Source organism: Pimephales promelas, chromosome 20 (genome assembly GCF_988280905.1).
Source record: "Pimephales promelas chromosome 20, fPimPro1.hap1.1, whole genome shotgun sequence".
Taxonomy (NCBI): Eukaryota; Metazoa; Chordata; class Actinopteri; order Cypriniformes; family Leuciscidae; genus Pimephales; species Pimephales promelas.
Window position 1 is genome coordinate 7,923,277 of NC_142788.1, and position 19,902 is coordinate 7,943,178.

Consider the following 19,902-nt stretch of genomic DNA (forward strand, 5'->3'; position numbering starts at 1 on the left):
TATGCCAGTGTGCTTTAAGCCAATCAGCGTGAGAGGTCTGTCCCCGCCTACCGGGCTGAGGCCATCTTACACCGAGCTGTATCGTGAGTGAGGCGTCACGCATTTACACTGTATCAGTTTCTGTGCTCGTGACGCTGCTGCTGTAACAGAGGTAAATGACTTCGTGTTGTTATTATTATGCAATTTAAATACTGTTGTTAAAAAGTTCGGCGCTTTTGGACTCCTGTTTCGTTAAACTGGGTTTGGTTGGTGTCCGTGTCCTCTGGACTGAATCTGTCACGCGCAGCTCCGTAAAGTGTATTTTCACATGCTATTTATTTGGTTACGCAGAGGTAGAGATTTCATTGACGGTTGTTGTTTATGTATTTATTAGATGTATATGTTTTTCTATAGATTGGTGTAAGGCTCAATTTAGCATTTGCATGACTGAACAGCCCTGCAGAAAACTATTATGTCATTTCTGACAACGGTATTTCTGCCCTTTTGTAGTTTTTCCAAATGGCGTAAGGGTGCAACGACATGCGAACGAGTTTTTGGGTTCGGACCCCTATGCTTCGGACACACACACACGCACACGCACACGCACACGCACACACACACACACACACACACACACACACACACACACACACACACACACACACACACACACACACACACACACACACACACACACACTACTGTATCCGTCCTACTCGTGTGCATGGCAGCTAAAAAAAACAGTAAAAGTCAACATGATATCCATATTGTTATGCATTATTTTAATACATTTTAGGGTTGATTATTACAAATTTCACCAACAGTTGTAAATGAAGCAGGCAGAGGAAGAGGTGGGCGTTTCTGTCAACTTGCACTGAAGCATGGATTATGAGAGGAGGTAGGTCAGTGTTCTCTTATGTTTTTAATATGAATGTGCATTTAACCTCTGGTCAGGATGGATTCATAAATTAATGTTTTGACCTTATTACATAACTTTCTGCTGTCAGACATGTTCAGTGTTTTGACAAATGTCCTATGAACTGTTTTTCTTTTTTCTTTCTTTTTTTTTTTTTTTTTTACAAAATAATTAAGATATGTATGCATGCAGGGAAGTATATTTAAAGGTACTGCAGCTGGTCACCATTTTTCTCACCCTTTTAACATCACTTTTTTTGCAGCTTATTAAAATAGTACTGCTGTGTAATAGAAGGATTTACAAACATATGGATGTACAAATATTTAATGTTGTCTTTCAATTAAGAGGTCATAAAGCTTCATCGATGATAATAACTCTACAAGAATTAGATGGATTGAAGTAGTTTTCAGTTAAAATGTAACACTTGACACTGTCACTGCTTTCAAAATGTATGTCAACTACCACATGCTTGACGGTACATGATTGGTGGTTCTTGAGTTGGAGTAGAAGAGCATGCAGATTTAAAGAGATAGTTCCCCCTAAAATTAAAGTTCTTTCATAAATTAGAACCCTCATGTTATTCCAAACCTGAGAGCTGAGAGCTTTCTGTCCTTGAATAGACAGCTACACAACTGACACATTGTTTGACACTTCAAAAAGTTCATAAAGAGATTGTAAAACTGGTTTAGTCCAACATTTTCCAAAGAGACACACTCACTTTATATGATGCACAGATTGAATTTATGCTTTTATTAACATAGACATTCATCACAATCACTTTGTTATGATGCACAGATTGAATTTATGCTTTTATTAACGTAGACATTCATCAACTCACATCATTTGTGGTTAATGGAAGCTCAAGCATGTGCAAGAACCAATGAGGTTCATTCTTATTTTACGCAGCACGTTTGAGCATGTTATGCAAGAGGTTTGTTCCCATTATGTGTCAAGCAGGTTCAGTTTCTGTTTATGTCCACTGATCAATGTTTATATATGAATAAAAGCCTATATTCAATCTGTTCATCATATTAAGTGATTGAGTGTCTATGGATGAACAGAAAGCTACCACATTTCATCAAAAATATCTTAATTTGTGGTCCGAAGATGAACGAAAGTCTTACTTATTTATTGAATTATTAATGACACAATTTTCATTCTTGGGTGAACTAACCCTTTAAAGGTGCAGTAAGTTATTTCTGAGAAACACTGTTGATTATTTGAAATCAACACCCAAACAAACACATCCCTATCCAAAATAAACTCATCTTGGCCTTCATTACTCTACCACCAAAATAACGAACACACATTAGGGGAGTCCAAACTTGGTCCTGGAGTGCCACTGTCCTGCAGAGTTTAGCTCTAACTTGAACCAACACACCAGCCTGGAAGTTTCTAGTATGCCTAGTAAGACATTAAGACACCGTTTCTCAATACCAAGTACGCAGACTTCGGACTTGCATCCTTGGTAGTTCAGACTAGCCAAGTTAGTCTCGGGAGAACGAACTCCCGAGGATGCGAGGACGCATGGGTTCTTCTGCAAATGGAACAGAGCGTACTTGATCGCGTCACTCAGCACGCTCTACTCCGGTTATCTCTTTATATAGCCTATATTTTAGGCAAAAATAAAACGAAATTTGCTACAACTCTGCATCTTTTCGTCAACAATAAAACGAAATATGTTATAAAACACCTCTCTGACTCTTTTCATTAAAAAAAACAAACAACATAGCCTATTAGCCTAATGGCCATGTGGTTCAGGCAACGCGATTCTCTTCACTGCATATATTTATAATAAAATGAACATGATCTTTTTGTTTTCATTTAAAAAATATAAAACATTGATTTTTTTTATTGACATTTATCAAACAGAGACAGGGTTATGTCATTTTATTTTATTGTTCATATAGTGAAGATAATATATATATATATATAAAAAATGTTGTTGAAGTTAAATAGCCATTAGTTATGAAACCTCAAGAACATTTTTTTTTTTTGCCATGGAACAAACTATAGTTTAATGAGACCAAAAATAGACTTATACACAAGACGAATTATATGTCAAGGTTTATCCACTAGACTAGAGAGGTCAGAGCCGGCGGCAAGCGTCAGAAGCACTAGCCGAGGATAAGCTGTTCCAGTCGCTGTTGATCTCGCTGAGTGTCCGCTGTAGGCTTGGATGTCAGAACTCCGAAAACGTCAGATGCATTTTTCAGATAGGCGCTATCTTTATAAATAAACTACAGATTTGAGATTTAAACAACCACATTCTCGCCTGAAACACTCTTAAAATTACATTTCATGACTCAATAACAGTAGTATTTTGATATTTCGCGGATTTTCTCCTCTCCTATTGACGCTTGCTGGTTGGTGCGAGGTGCGTTCTGGGTTACCTGGCTATCTTAAGTCCACACAAGTCACCTCTCGATGCATCCTCGGTAAACGGGGTGGATCAAGAAGACATCCGGGGATTTGAAGTGGACTTGGCTAGATATGAACTTTGAATTGGAACAGTGCTTCGGCTACTACAAGTCCACAAGAACACAAGTACAGACAAGTATGCATATTGAGAAACGGCTATTGATTAACTGCTTCAGGTGTGTTTAATTGGGGTTGGAGATGAACTCTGCAGGACTGTGGCCCTTCAGGAGCAGGATTGGACACCCCTGCACTATGCAATACTGCAACACAGGCAACGACTTTAAAAGCTGCCGCATCTGACTGTCTCATTACTAAGCTAATATTACAACGCCAGCATATCTTAAATTAATGTTACTAGCATATCGAGCAGAAACAACTCAACCTTGCCATCCATTTCAGTAGCACCTCAATGCAGTACATGAGATCCATGGGGAGGAGTCGGATCAAGATCCAAGGGGTGGAGATGGGTAGGATTAGGGTTGGGTTTAGGGATCAGGGGGCGGAGTTGGGTTGGTTTAGGTGTATGTAAGGTTGGATCCAGATCCGACTCCTCCCTGTGGATTTCATGTTCCGCAGTGAGAACCATCTCATCCATTTTCAGACCTTTCCACCACTGGAAGGTTTCCCAATATTCAGAGTATTAGCTCTTAGATCTGATCGTAGCCTACATTCCTCTAACCTTTTCCTCTTTGGTAATATATTCTCAGCCATCTCTCTTTCTCTAGTCTCTACAAATGACTCGCTTGTTCTCCATCACAAGCAGATACGCACCCTAATTGCTGATTGACTGGAAGAATGTTGTGGTGCTCGATCTGATCTAGAGCTGCACAATTAATCGTTAAAAGATCACTATTCAAACACCCATGCGACCTTATTCCTAAATGACAACGATTCGCCAGTGTCTATTAACCTTTGACAAAAACACACCGGAACATTCAAATTACCGACCCAGAGAGAACGGTTTCAAGTAACTGTATTGTATTTATATCAAGCAAGTAATTGTATTAATTACATTGTTACTCAACTAGGTAGCGACATGTGACTGTTAAAATGTGTTCATCATTGAATCATTCACTCAAGAGATTTGTTCAAAAACACTAATTCATCCAGTAATGAAACGAGTGGTGTATTTATGAGTGAGTCATTGAATGATTCATTTAAAGCATCTAGCAAAGAGGATGCAAATTTTGATTGTTGATTGCATTTTAACAGAGTTTTCCGAAAGCTTTAATCTACAGAGTGCCTAAATATTGCTCTTTTTCAATGCCCTAGGGGTGGTCGTGGGGACCGCATGGGCCGCTATGGGAAAGAGTCTGATGAACACGACTATAGGGACATGGACTATCGTGGCTATGGACAAGAAAATGGCTTAGGCCTGAATAGCAGATTAACAAATGCAAGACAACACGAGCGTGACAATAGTTTCGAAGGTGTGAGAGACTTCGCCTCAGGCAATTTCTCGAATAATCGACCCGGATTCAGCCAAAAGGGGAAACGTGGATCCAAAGACAACAAACTTGGAAAAAGTCCCCCAAATCAGAACATCCATTCAAGATTCCAGCAAGATGATAAGAATTATGAATTTGAACCAGAGATGGATGCACATAGGAGAGATATGCAGACATTTAGATCAGGACAGAAAGTGTATGAGGAGGACCAAACGCCTGATGGAGGTGAAGAAAATGAGGACAACACTTGGGGCAGAGTTAGAGGACGGCACAACTCTCAAGGCGAATGTGGTGCTGAGGAAGACAAATATACCACACATCTTGGCCACAAACAAGTGAGTACAGTTGTCTCTCCAAAACGGTTTTAGTTTTGTATGATACTTAAATCTTAATTTGCTTTACTTGCCTTATATTGTTTATGCTCTAAACATTATACAAGTCTAAAGAAATCTCTTGGTGATTAAAAAAATTGAGAAGAGTTATATATAGACCCTTTTACAGTTGGTAAACATGGTGACGTTTTTTTGTGGGCGGAGCTTAGGTGGAGGCAGAAAGATCCATCTGGCCGCTTCACTAACGCTAGTTAGCAAGGATTGTTAGCTTGTTTTTTAACAATGACTGGAGAAAATCCGATATTATCTTAATGTGTAAGGTCACTCAGTGTCCAGGACCGCGATTGTTATTTCCAAAAGTTATTTTTAACGGACAGAACCAGATTGGCAGACCTGTAGTCGCCTACACGCTCACTCAATGCATGGATGATCTGACAGGATTAACGTACGTTGCCTCGGTTGAGTGGCCTGACTTCTACACCTACCTTATAGAGAAACCGATCGTAAAGAGAAACTGAGGGCATATAAATCTTTAGATGCCTATATGGTCCTGTACAAGACTTGTGTGTACGATCCGCAGTTCTGCAGAGCCAGCGCCGAGACCACGACAATGTAAAGAGTGACATTACAGTGCGATTTTAATGATGTGAATATTTTCTAGAAATAAAAGTTCCAGATACAGAATATTCATTTTTCATCAATTCTTGCACCAAACCACACAACAAGATGACATTTAATAATAGTAACAATTATTTAAGCTCCTTATTATGTAGCCGAATCTGTGCTGTTTTGTATTGGCCACCTCCAGTTTTCACTTTGTTTTGCCTCCAGCTAGCACCGTGACGTAACTGTGACGTCGGCGCAAAAGGGGTCTATAGGGGGAGGACTATTGCTGGGTTCACGTGCTATGGAAAATATTTTCCACTGGTACACTTGTGAACTGGTATTTACCAGTGTGTTGCATTCAAGTGCTTTTGTTTTCGTAATGTGGTAAAAAGATGGAGATCCAGACCTGTTATTTAGCTAAAACTATTTTAGATTGCTTAAGTCATCTGCAACAGCAAGAAAATGATTGATCAAAACTCAAAAGGTAAATAAAATGCTGTTGCCTATATTTTCTAGATCATGAATAGTATATATTTTACCATTCACGACTCTCGCGGTGCTCTCCGCCATTTTCAAAAGATCAAAGGTTATCTCATCTCGGCAACTTGTCCATCAAAATATTCTACGAGTTGCCCAGTGGAAAATACCACATGAGGGGGTGTTCATGTGTATTTTCACGTCGGCTTTTGGTATTTACCATAATTACCATAGCACATTAACGCAGCATATCTTCCTGATTTAGGGTGTTCCTGACCAAGTCCAATCAGCTAGGGGCAAAATGAGAGATAGAAACTACCAGAATGCTCTGGAAATGAGCCAGGAGGATACAGAACCCCGTGACCAGGACTACAGGTCTGATACAGAGCCGGTCCAGAAACCCAGTAACGTTGTCATGCTGAGAATGCTACCACCGAATGCAACCGCTAACGAGGTTTGTCAATATTTGTTTTGTTTTTTTACTTGTGTGTGTGTGTGTGTGTGTGACGGCTTGGGATGCGCGTTAAAAAGGTATCTTGTCCATGTTAATCAGACTTTTTGTTCCAACCATCCACAGTTAGAACAACAACACACACGTGACAATGATAATCTCATGTATTGATTATGTGCTTTATTAAACATTAAATTAATTTATTGTGAGTATGAATATCATTTTGTGTGTGACCTTTATAGCCATACTTAAAGCGAAAATGATAATTCACCTCAGATCTTCAAATGGAAATGTGTATTCATGCTGTGAACTCAATGTGAACAAGCAAGTGTTTTCTATGACAAGGATTTTTTCAGTCACTAATGTATTTTTAATAGTGTTAAATTGGTGCAATATTTATTTAATTATGTACTTCGTTGTGAGTGCAGTGCATTTGCGGAGAGACTCTGCCCACACGCTCTTCTGATTGGCTGTTTTTAAATCGATTTTGTTGCATCCAATAGACAATTGCTTGTCACTGGAATCTTATTGGTTAGAACATGGACACACAAGCAGAGCCAGACAGTATCGGAGTACATTTACTTGAGTACAGTACTTAAGTACAATTTTGAGGGATCTGTACTTTACTCAAGTATCATTTTTGGGGAGTACTCATGACTTTACTCACGTACATTTGAGAGGGAAATATTGTACTGTTTACTCCACAACCGTGAGTACGAGTTACTACTTCTAAAAAAAAAAACAAACAAACATGGAAATAAGGAATCTCGGAAACCCTCAATTTGTTGTTTCCCTCTCAAACATGATTGGATTGTGCAGGCGCCACTGATTGGTACAGCCTATCAGCAATCACCCTCAGCTTTCCCACCAAAGTCAACTCCATGGTCCAATTTAGATAAGAGACGAAACCATGGATAAAGAAGCAGCCGGTCCATCCAGTGAACGTGCCAGCCCGTGGCCCAATTTTTAAATTTTTTGAATATTCTGATTTTTTCTTAAATGTTAAATAAAGCAACATGGTAAAATATGAAAATGACTTGATTTTACTTTCAATTCCTTTTACATTCTCCAAGGTATTGACATTAACATTTTTCACAACTACATGTTGGACGTTTCTGTCCATAAATGTAAGCACTGTGGCAGTAGTAATGCAATATTTAGAAAATGTACTCTTGTACTCTTGATACTCAAGTACTTTTAATTAAGTAGACGGCTGACTGTAGTACTTTTACTTGTACTTGAGTAAATTTAGCAAGGGGTATCTGTTCTTTTACTCAAGCAATAAAGCTGTGTACTCTGTCAGCCTCTGCACACAAGATACACATAGATGCATACCACACAAGATAATTACAACAGAAAACAAAACAAAATACTCTTACTTTATAATAGATTTCTCTGTGGCAGTTGTTTGCTTGCACTATAAACTTCCATTGCGCATTGTACGTAGTTTTTAGAAACTGTGGGATAGGTTAATATTTTCTGGTGTTATATACACGGTATACTACAAATGACACTATTTTTATTGAACCTGGAATATTTAGTCATCCAGCTATTAGAATACCAATTTTGGGCAAACACCATGTTTTGTTTGCTCATCAAATCAAGTGTCTGGTGTTTGCTCTTTAGATTCGGGCTCGGCTGCAGGAGCAGGGGGTCCAGCCCAGGGAAGTCCGCCTCATGAGGAACAAGTCTACAGGTAAGCGTGCTCTACCGGAGGGCTTCTTTGTACCCCATACTGACTTCCAAGTCTCTCTTCCACTGCCTTTCATAACAAGCCTTAGCTCACTCTTGCGTCTGCCTAGGTCAGTGTGTTACTTCAGTACAGTCTCTGTCGTGTTTCTCACTTTCCTCCTGGTGTATTTGAGTTGAATGAAAAGGCTGCTTAGTACTGGTGTTTTGAAATCTTCAGGTGTATGTTTCTGTAACCCCTTGCACATTTTTTCATTTAAGCCATCACTTCTGATTGGTTCCTGTTCTGTATTGTGTATGACCATTTTCTTACCATACCCCTTGTCAGACTATTCTTAACCAGACAACATTCACATGCACACATGATACATCCACAAGGAACAGTAATGTATATGCCTTCGCACAAACACATCTACTCCTAGTGCCAAGCTTGCCTCACATGTTCTTCCAGCCTTATCACTTTGATTGCTCTTGTCATGAAGTCTGTGGAAGATCTTGCACCTTGTATTGTGTAAGTATATTGCAAAAGCTGTGTTGAGCGGATAAATGTGGCTGACCATTTAATGAGCAATTGTTGGCTTTTTTTGATGGGTAAGATCCTCATATTTTGTATCCTCAGCTAAAAGGGTGGACAAAGTAAGGTAAACACCATTTAAAAGCGTTTTGTTTCTTCAGGCCATTTAGTGCGTGTCGACTCTGGTAGTTCGGTTCTTTTGGTCTGGACCAAAAAAAGAAAATTATACATTTAGTCCTGGTTCGCTTAGCGTTCACGATGTCATTTTTAACACCAAACCTGAAGAACAGCTTTTATGACGTATATTTCGTGACGTAACTTACCGAACATCCAAAACAAAGCTGTGTTCTGGGATAAATCTGCTTATTGTATGTTCATATACATATGAGGATTTATTTTACCAGTGTAGAACTCACAAAAAGCTAATAATATGTGTAAAGAGTAGGGTTGGGTATCGTTTGAATTTGAACGATTCTAATTCCGATTCCTTGTTTCGATTCCGGTTCCTAAAGATTCTTGATTCCGATTCTTTTAAGAGGCAGGGTCAAAAAAGTTTAGCTAAACTTGCTAACCAATGGTCTTTCTGAAGGAAATACTCCGTCCGTCACAAATTTTGCATTTCGCCAAGACTTCGTTATTTTTAGAAAAGTGAAGCCACACTTTGGACCGCCAATGTAAGCTACTCATGTTCGACTCGCGCGGTTAGACGCTTCTTCGTTGGTGTTGTTCAGCGGTTTCTTCTTCCGGTCGGCGGACTGTCAATATCGAAACTAGGAATCGAAATTTTAACATTTGAATGATTCCGGGAAAAACGAAAAGTTAGTCCCGGTTCCAATCGATTCTCGATACCCAACCCTAGTAAAGAGTTTCTAAGGGTTGCATCTTGCGACATCATATCCTGTTTTTGGTTCGTTTAGATGACTTTGTTCCATGTTGTATTCATATTTCAGGGCATTTTTTTCTGGCAGTTTAGTGCGGAACGAGGAACAGTTTGCGTGACACATTGCTAATGTGAAAGCTGTCATGCGGACCAGGGTTACACTGAGAAACTGAATCCATGACTACCTGAAGGAGCTGGACTGAGTTCGGTTGGACTCTGAGATTCGCATTAATGTAAAAGCAATTCGTATTCGGGTGCGTACTTGTTCAGGAAGTAAAGTAAAATGTGCGTGCGTTTTAGCCAATTACGATGTATAGTTCAGTAAAACACATGTAAGGGATGATCATGTCCGCACCAGAGTTCGTTTGGAAGCGGATTGAGACTCATCTTTTCAGCGTCTCGGTCCGCTTGTTTGGTGTTCACCAGGGTTCAAATGGCAACGTTCACACTTAATCAAATGAACCACACTAACAGAGCAATCGCACCAGAGTTTTATTAAATGAACCAAACCTAAGTGTGAATAGCCTTAATTACACCGCTACAAAGGTTAGTCACATTAGGTTAAGTCTATGCTCTGATGGGTTTGCATTTGAAGAAAGCCAACGGACACCAATAAATCACAGTGTTTAAAAATATATCTTACTTTCAAATATTGTACATAATCCATAAAAATATAGGCAGCTGCATCTGATTGCTGTAACACACAGTTGTATACAGCGGACTAGGGGCCCCCTAAGAGGCAAACACTGTTATGTGATAATACCTGCAGAGATACAACTGAGAATGTCTTTCTGAACAGCAGGAGGAGGTCAAATACCAAATGCCTTGCTGATTACCAGATGTAAATGTAATTGTAAACATCTTCTGTATGAGTTGATCTGCTAAACATTTTCGATTCTTTTCTTGAATGGTGTAGTATCCCACAACACACGATTGAGGGCTTGTATGACACCATTCCAAGAAGGACTAAAGCTGTGGCTCTTTTCCTGTATAGATCCCTGGTATCAATGTATTATTAGGTGTTTCCTTTATTTTTTCCACCCTGTTTATGTGTCAGTGGCATGAAGGTATTTTGGAGAGAAGATAAAAATTCTTAGATATTGACTTTTAGCGGATGTGGAACAGCCATTTGCCGTAGTTTAGAGGTCAGTCCATTTATTTCATATTAAAATGGTTGTGGTTCAAGTATAATATCTTTTTTTATCAATTAACTATAGCAATAAAACATATTGTGCTGATGTTTTGCTTGCAGTTGGAAACAATGCAATAGTGGATTACTTGGAATTAGGGCTGTCAAACGAAACGATTAATCGCAATTAATCGCATCCAAAATAAAAGTTTGTGTTTACATAATATATGTGGGTGCATGCTTGTATATATTTAAGAAATATTTTCATGTATATAGATTGTTATATAATTTATATTATATATAAATAATATATTTTTTTCTTAAATATACATGTATATGTGTGTATTTATTTATATATATATATATACAAAACAATTATACACAGTGCAAACAAAAAAACAAAAACTTTTATTTTGGATGCGATTAATTGCAATTAATCGTTTGACAGCCCTACTTGGAATGCCTATTTCAAACAGCTTTAATCCTATGTTGGCAGTTTAGCCAGAGACCTTTGTTAACCACTTTGGCATTTCAGGCTGACTGATATAATTGGCCTGTACTGTATCGCCTGGTGTGATTTCAGACATGCCTCATAAAAAAATAGGTATTAATTAGAATTGTATATAAATTAGACAGTCAAAACATTAAAATAACGAGTATCCAAAAAGTTACATGTTAGATAAAGTAAAGCAATTACTAAAGCATCTAATAATAATAATAATAATAATAATAATAACATATACACATACTCACACTGCCATTAAAAAGTTTGGGTCACTAGGATTTATTTATTTTTTAATATTTCTTTTATTTCATTTTATTCAGGAAAGACATATTAAATTGATCACAAGTGACAGAAAATACTTTTACATTGTTTCATAATAAAAATCGATTTCAAATAGATGCTTTTATTTCACCAAAGAATCCTGTACTGTAGTTTCCACAAAATAGTATTATAAATATTGAATTATAATAACTGTTTTCAGCATTTATAATAATCAGAAATGTTTTTTTGTGTGTGTGTGTGTGTGTGTGTGTGTGTGTGTGTGTGTCTGTCCATAAAATTAGCATATTTGAAAGATTTCTGAAGGATCGTGTGACGCCGAAGACTGGAGTAATGATGCTGTAAATTCAGCTTTACAAAAAACCATTTAACATTTCACAATAATTTATTGTTTTAAAGGGATACTCCACTTTATTTAGGAAATAGACTCATTTTACAACTCCCCCAGAGTTAAACAGTTGAGTTTTACCATTTTTGAATCCATTCAGCCAATTTTCTGATATTTAGAAGAATATCAGTAACCAGACAGTTTCTGATCTCAGAAACTGTCTGGTTACTGATATTCTTCTAAATATCAGAAAATTGGCTGAATGGATTCAAAAATGGTAAAACTCAACTGTTTAACTCTAAGGGAGTTGTAAAATGAGCCTATTTCCCAAAAAAGTGGAGTATCCCTTTAACTGTATTTTTGATCAAATAAATATAGCCTGAGTGTGCAGAAGAGACTTTCAAGAACCCCAAACTTGTGAATGGTAGTGCATAATAATGTTTTTCAGATGTTGGGTTTTGTTGCTGAAACATCAGAAATCTAATAGATGTATAGTTTTGTGTGTACCCACATTTTCATATGAATCTCATGTGTGATTATTGTTAAATTGACTGGTGTAAATAGCAAAGGGAAACAAAAAGAGCCATCAGTTCTAGCAATTTAAAGGCAGCAGTGTTATTATTGGTTAGAATACATCTATACCTCTTTCTACCATCTCTCTGTCTCTCTCTTTCTCCCTCTCTGTCGATATGAAAACACTAACCCCTCACTGCGTTGTGTTCTGTCATTGTGGCCCGGCGACGGCTGTGTCTCCAGGTCAGAGCAGAGGATTCGGCTTCGTCGAGTTTAATCACTTGCAGGAGGCCAGCCGCTGGATGGAGACCAACCAGGTCACTTCACACTGCACACACACATACACACTAAAAGACCACACGTGTATGGATGTATATGCCCTTTATAGCTGGATTCCTTATAATTTCACAAATTTCGCCATCTCTTAAGAATGAGGTCTGCCGGTTGCCATTCTAAGAATATGCAGTCTGTCTAGTGCAAATATTTGACTCTGCTACTAGTTGGGTTTTTTTTCTGGAAATGCCCAAGCATGATATAAATTCAACCGTATCGCTGCCCATGAATGCTCAGTTTGTGTGTATTGTCTCCCTTTTTCAGTTAGCTGCGAAGTGTTTCTTGGCAACTGTAAAATCCTAGTCTGAGACCTGCCCTATATTTTGTGTCTCTCTTGTCAAATCCTCATGGCTTTGAAATGGCAGAACCACTCAACTTCCCAAAGGGTTTGAGTTCTGGTAGTTTAGAGTTCCATGAGAATTTGAGCAGAATGTTCCTCTAACGTATCTTTGAATTATTCAGTTATTACCAGTGTGTTCATAGATTAGCTGATATACTGAATATCGGTTTACATTAATGCCAGGAAGAAGTCATAATAAATAAATACTCTGTGGCAGACACATTTGTTCAGAGAAACTTACGGTACACTTTACTGGGTCTCTCCCTCCCAATCTAACTGTTGTAAACCTTGCTGAATACTAGAGAACATCACAAGTTATGGTCCACACTGCTGCTTATTCTGATCAAGAACCCCATACTTAAACAGGAAGAATTGGTTTGATGGTCTTGTAAAGCCATTAACCACAATTTCGTCTTTGTATTGATGATGCCACCAAAAAACTGACCCAAATAATGATGCAGTTATGTACCTCCCCATGCAATTCTACTGAAAACTCTGGCGAAAGCAAGATCATTTATTGGTCAAAGCACTGCAGTCTTATGATGTCACTGGTACGGCAGCATGACTACAAAAGGGCAAGTTCTGCATTAAACGTCATACACTCAGAATGATCTGATGGAAAACATGCAGGCATGCCTCGAGTGCCTGAAGGTCCCACCTTCATCTCCAGTTTGTAAAGCTTTTTAAAAATAACCCAACTGAGAGGAGCATGTATCAAAGAGCTGGCGAAGACTACAGAAGAGAGTGAGAGATGCCGTATAGAGTTTGAACCATCTGCTCTATCAACATGCCTGCTCTAACCCTTGCTTGGAGAAGAGTAGCAAAAGGAATTTCAGGTGATCCAGCTGGGAAAAACCTCTCAGTGGACACCGGGGAAGTGTGCCGTCATATCTCGTCTAAATTATTGGCTCTGAGTTAAAGCGTCAACACCATGATTCAGCACCTTGTTCCCTTCTCAGGGACCCGGTTACAAACATAACCCTAATACATTCCCTTTCGAGGGAACTCGACGCTGTGTTGTGGTGTTGACGCTAAACCCACAAGGCCATACTAAACAAATGCTTGCTCACCAGCTGTTCTTTGAATGAACTGCAGTGAACGAAGCATAGTCCAAACCAAAGGTCTGAACCTAGAGTTGCCATATAGGATGCATACCAAGGGACCAAGAGCTTTAGCACCTAGAGGTGCAGCTCTGATGCCTCATCTAATAACTGTCAGGGATGCTTCAGCGACCAGACTGGTCCTAGGATCAAAGTTTATTAGGTAATCTTCCTACCAGAGTCCCGAGGGGCAGAGCTGACTAGGGAGGTTACAGCTTCCACTGTGTCTACCGAACGCACCCACTCTGGAAAAGGGCAGACTACTGTTCCACCACATTAGCCGTTCCCAGTTTGTAAAGCTCATTAAAAGCAACCCAACCGAGTGGAGCATATATTCAGCGTCCAGTCTCAAAGAGCTGATGAAGACTATAGAAGCAAGTGAGGGAAGTTTAGTGTTGGAACCATCTGCTCTATCAACTGCCCGCTCTAACCTCAGTCCTCCTTGGAGAAGAGTAGCAGAAGGACTTTCAGGAGATCCAGCTGGGAAAACCTTCCTACTTTGGAAACAAAGATACCTACATCTTGGATGCCCTTGAGATAAGCTAAAACATATCAAAAATTAATTTCAAAGTGAACTATCCCTTTAAGGGGAAAGGATTTCTCCCCCTCTTTTATCCCCAAAATGTTTGACGACAGACGCCTCTCCATTGCAACCATCACAGCCATAGAATGACCGATGACCCAAGCCATCTGCTTGGTGGCATGGAGGATGAGATCTGTGGCTCTGTGGTGCTCCAGTCCCTCCCCTTGGTCCAGGTGCTTCAGAAGGTCGGCCTGGTAAAATCCTGCAAAATTGATGTAGTGTGCAGTGCTCCAAGGGCCTGACCTGCCGCTGTGTAGGAAGATCTGAAAAGATCAGTGGAAGACCTGTGCCTTCAGAGAAGACTTGGGAGAGATGGCTTGAAAGTACCTCTTTAACCTGGGGCATCTTCTCATATCTGTGCTCACACAGCCCCTCTATGTTCAAAATTATTTGATGTGACTATTCGAGCTGAATTTCCAAAGATCTCAATACCTTACTATGGAGATCATGGCGAAACAATCCATGCCATAAAGTGCCGATGCCTGGCTCCCAGCGAAGAGAGCTGAGCAAGAGCAGCAGAGCTCCTCGATAGCTGAACCAAGTGTGTTTTGCTCCCAAACAGGTCCCCGATTTATTACAGTTGTCCACTGAAATAAATCGGGGACACAGTGAAACACAACTTCTTAACTTATTTTTTTTAGCTTTAGTTTCTTTATTATCTTTTTAACAAATTAACACAAACTTTTTCTCACACAAACAAAGACCCTTCTTGAAGACTAAGAAGCTGTTGACTTATAATGAGGTAATTTTTAATTTTGCACCAGTGATATCATATGACTGCCGTGGCCAATAACATTGGCGTGATTTCACACGTTTCAGACAACTGCGCACACTGAAGACATTCCCATAGTATCAACACCATGTCTCAGCGTCGAAAGTGCAATGTAGAGTTAAACTGGGATTTCTGTCTGCACAGAGGTAATGACTACCTATTATTTCACATTAAAGACGTTACATTAACTGTGTACTTGCTGCTAATTTATTGCTACGAGCCTCGCAGAATTGTGCAAATTCACTGATTTGTTGTTCATTAAATGTACAGTAGCAGCCCAATACCTTGTAATCCACACTTTCTTTCATGCTGTGCACTCTGATTTCTGGTATTTGTCTAGCAGTCAGAGTAGAAATGGGTGCTTTCAGCCAGTGCTTGCCATTTGTGCATGTTGCAGATCGTTCATGAATGGACTGGGGTCCCAACTAGAATAGATCTCGATTTGTATACAGGCTAATGTTAGTTAATGTTATTTCTGTTTTATTGTTGGTACAAACGAAGGGATGCCATACACAAGCATGGAGTCATGTTGTTTGTATTTATTTATCAGGCCTCCAAAGTCCTCAAAATCGGGTAATTGAATAATTGTTGTTTTTCCTTAAGTAAACAGTTACATTAAGGATGTTTTCTTAATGCCAGTAACTCAAATGAGGGGAGTTGTCAGCATTTTTTTAAACATTGAGGTCCTGAAGGATTTGTCCCATTTATTTTTGGCTCAGGTACAGTAATACATTCAAGTCTTTATTCTATGTGTCCTGTCATCGCTGTATGAATTTCCTTTTGTGATCTTCTGTCTGGATGTTTTATTTGTGGCTTAATGTGGGTGGGCAGGAGTGAGCGTGATATTTTATTTTTGTTCCCCTGAATGGGGGAGGTTGAGGCTTTTGGCCGGAGAGGGTGTCCGCAAACGCTCTCTCACATGCAGGCCGGCGCGTCTTTCTGAGTCCTCTCAAGCTGATGGTGATATCTGACTTCCTCTCTCTCTTTTATCCAGTCTTCTCCTCCCCTCTTGTGTTGAGATGAGGTCTCAAGTGTGCCAATTCCACCATGAAAATGATATTTACCCTCTTTTATTCTGTTGTCCCCTCTCTTCTTCTGTGTCTCACTTTCAGAGCGTGCTCACTATTTTGGGACAGCGAGTATCTATGCACTACAGTGACCCAAAACCCCGTGCAAATGAAGACTGGCTCTGCAATAAGGTACATTTCTTAATGTTCGCAGGGTGCGATTTTTTTATTTTTTTATTTTTTTATTTATTTTTTTTTTTTTCGGGGGGGATGCATGGGATTTCCCCCTTTCTGGTCAATGTATCCCTGCCTCTGCTTAATTATTTTTATCCCCCCCTCAAAGTGATCAGTACTACTACACTAGTGGTGAGATGGATCAGAAAACATCTTCACGAGTCTGCACAGACTTGCTCAATGTCCCGCCCACAGCGCTATCTGATTGGTTACACCTCACGGATAATAGCCTATCAACACTTGCGAGACATTTGCAGGTCCGCGCTGGGCTGCGGAACTGTGTGTAGAAAGGAAGGCAACATAGCTGTTCAGAATAAACATCACAATCTGATTTCTCACAATCTGGTTTCTATGATGACAAGCAGAGCTAGTGTCCCAGTCACTGAGAATGGCCGAAGTTATACACACGGTGTTTTACTCAACTGAGACTAAAGCAAAGGTTTTTTGATTAGTCGCTTACTCTTGAACGTCTGGCGCGAGTGATTTCAATGTTAAGTCAATGTAAAGACGCATTTGTGCGCGTCTAGAGGTTCTGAGGCGCGAATGAGGCAAATTGATTAACATAGATGATGCATATGTCTTTTCTATCATTTCACTGTAGCTCAGCATCGCGATGTAACGTTAACATTATAACTTTAACTTAACAGAAGCAGTAAAACTGTTTCTATTAACTGTTTCTATCAGGGACCACAGGACACACACAACGACTGCGTCTGGTTGTTTGTGTTTGTAGCTCCGGAGAATTTCTTCACAAATCCTTGATTTTCTTCTTTACCACTTATTTATAAACAAGCACTTTCTATTTTTATATTATGTGAACTTATCCTCGATAGTATTCCTTATAAAAAACAATTGGATTGCTTTGATATCGCTACTTATATCCAACCTCCCTAAATCCTGGCTACTAGCCTTTAGCCCGCTAGCATTCCACGCGTGCCCTCTCGCCTATTTGATCGTCTCATTTTACACCCGTTTCACTGAATCCTAGTTATTTCCGACATTTCAATCCTAAATTAGTAGTGATAGTTGTAGTATCACTACTAATTTACTGATCATCCGTTATAATGGCGAACATATCAGATGCGTGTCTAACATTACCTTTGAGTGCAGATGAAGACACATTCGAGCTCTTCACGGTGAAGCAGGAGCTGGAATACGTCGAGAAACAGATCCGCGGTCTGCTGGTAAAGCAAGCCGAGCTGCTGGATCGGCACTCAACGCTTGAAGCATCACGCGCCGACGCTAACAAATCAAATCACTCTTTGACTCCGAGTTCATCTACGCCGTACGTTACTCTGCCGAGGAAGATGCGATCATCTAAGGCTTCATTCATTCCGGCACCGAAACAACATGGACCATGGATCACACAGCGGAAGACTCGAGCCAGGACCAGAGCTGCCTCTCCGCCCCTCCCGGTCTTCGAGATCTCCACCCGGAACCGCTTCTCCCCTCTTCGCGAGCCGGAACGCGATGACGCCGTGATCATCGGCACATCCATAGTCCGCCATGTCCGCGCTAATTCGGATAAAGGTAAAGTGCGCACTCACTGCTTTCCTGGTGCTCGTGTTCTTGATGTTGCTGCACAGGTTCCAGAGATCCTGAACGGGGACGAGCGCGTCGGAGCTGTTGTGCTGCACGCGAGAGCGAACGACATCAGGCTGCGGCAGACGGAGGTTCTGAAGAAGGACTACAGGAGCCTGATCGAGACGGTACGACCGAGACTGTACAGCACAGATGGTCTCCATCCCAGCCGAATCGGAGCGGCTGTGCTGTCGGACAACATTTCCAAGACATTACGCACCAGATGACTAATGAGTCAAAGTCCAAATTACAGCCTTTGCGGTCCAAACTTAACTAATAAGCATAGTGTGGAACATTATATAGAAACTGTGTCTATTCCTCGTTTAGTGAAGCCAAACAATAAATCTAGTGTAGGATCTAGCAAAAATCTTATTGTAATTAAACCAGAAAATCTAAATATCAGTCAACAAAAACAATTTCTAAAGCTAGGTCTCCTAAACATTAGATCGCTCACACCTAAGGCGGTTATCGTAACTGAAATGGTCACAGACAATAACTTCGATGTTCTGTGCCTTACTGAAACCTGGCTTAAACCAAATGAGTATTTCGGTCTAAACGAATCTACTCCGCCAGGATACTGTTATAAACATGAGCCTCGTCTGATCGGTCGTGGCGGCGGTGTTGCAACAATCTATAAAGATATTTTTAATATTACTCAGAAAACAGGTCACAGGTTTAATTCATTTGAAGTACTTGTGCTAAATGTTACGCTCTTAGATGTAAGAAGGAAATCTATATTATCTCTAGCCCTGGCTACTGTATATAGACCTCCAGGGCCATATGCTGAATTCCTAAAAGAGTTCGCAGACTTTCTCTCGGATCTATTGGTAAATGTCGATAAAGCAATAATTGCTGGAGATTTTAACATACACGTAGATAATACAAATGATGCGTTAGGGGCTGCGTTTACAGATTTATTAAACTCCTTTGGGGTCAAACAAAACGTCAGTGGTCCCACTCATCGTCTAAATCATACACTAGATTTAATTATATCATATGGAACCGATCCAACTGATATAGATATTATACCGCAAAGCGATGATGTCACTGATCATTACATGGTGACTTGCATAATACGTACTGCTGAAATATGTCATGTTGCGCCACGTTATAGACCAGGCAGAACAATCCTTCCAACCACTATAGATGGATTCTCAAATAGCTTACCTGATCTATCTAAGCTGCAAAGTGAACCCAAACAAACAGATGAATTAGAGGAAATGACTAGCAGTTTAAGCACCATTCTTACTAGTACATTAGATATTGTTGCGCCAATTAGATTAAAAAAGGTTCGAGAGAAAATTAAAGCACCGTGGTACAACAGTGCTACACATGCTATCAAGAGAGAAACTCGCAACTTAGAGCGTAAATGGAAACAAACTAATTTAGAGGTCTTTAAAATCGCGTGGAAAGACAGTATGTCACGTTATAAAAAGACACTAAAAACAGCCAGGGCTGAGCATCTCCGCAAACTAATCGAAAATA

The 19,902-nt window shown here is 39.8% G+C and overlaps 1 protein-coding gene across 4 annotated transcripts in view; it reads left to right on the forward strand.

Annotated features, from left to right (window-relative positions):
- rbm10 (RNA binding motif protein 10) overlaps positions 1–19,902 on the forward strand; it is a 48,624-nt gene continuing 28,722 nt past the window's right edge. For 3 of the 4 annotated variants that reach the window (XM_039664032.2, XM_039664034.2, XM_039664035.2), the window contains exons 1-7: positions 1–151; positions 804–877; positions 4,589–5,099; positions 6,445–6,633; positions 8,257–8,326; positions 12,711–12,784; positions 16,708–16,794. In XM_039664032.2, the coding sequence (XP_039519966.2) occupies positions 861–877; positions 4,589–5,099; positions 6,445–6,633; positions 8,257–8,326; positions 12,711–12,784; positions 16,708–16,794 (948 nt within the window). In that variant the 5' untranslated portion in view covers positions 1–151; positions 804–860. Of the gene's footprint in view, positions 152–803; positions 882–4,588; positions 5,100–6,444; positions 6,634–8,256; positions 8,327–12,710; positions 12,785–16,707; positions 16,795–19,902 lie in introns of all 4 variants that reach the window. The other variant, XM_089124464.1, reaches the window with a different exon arrangement.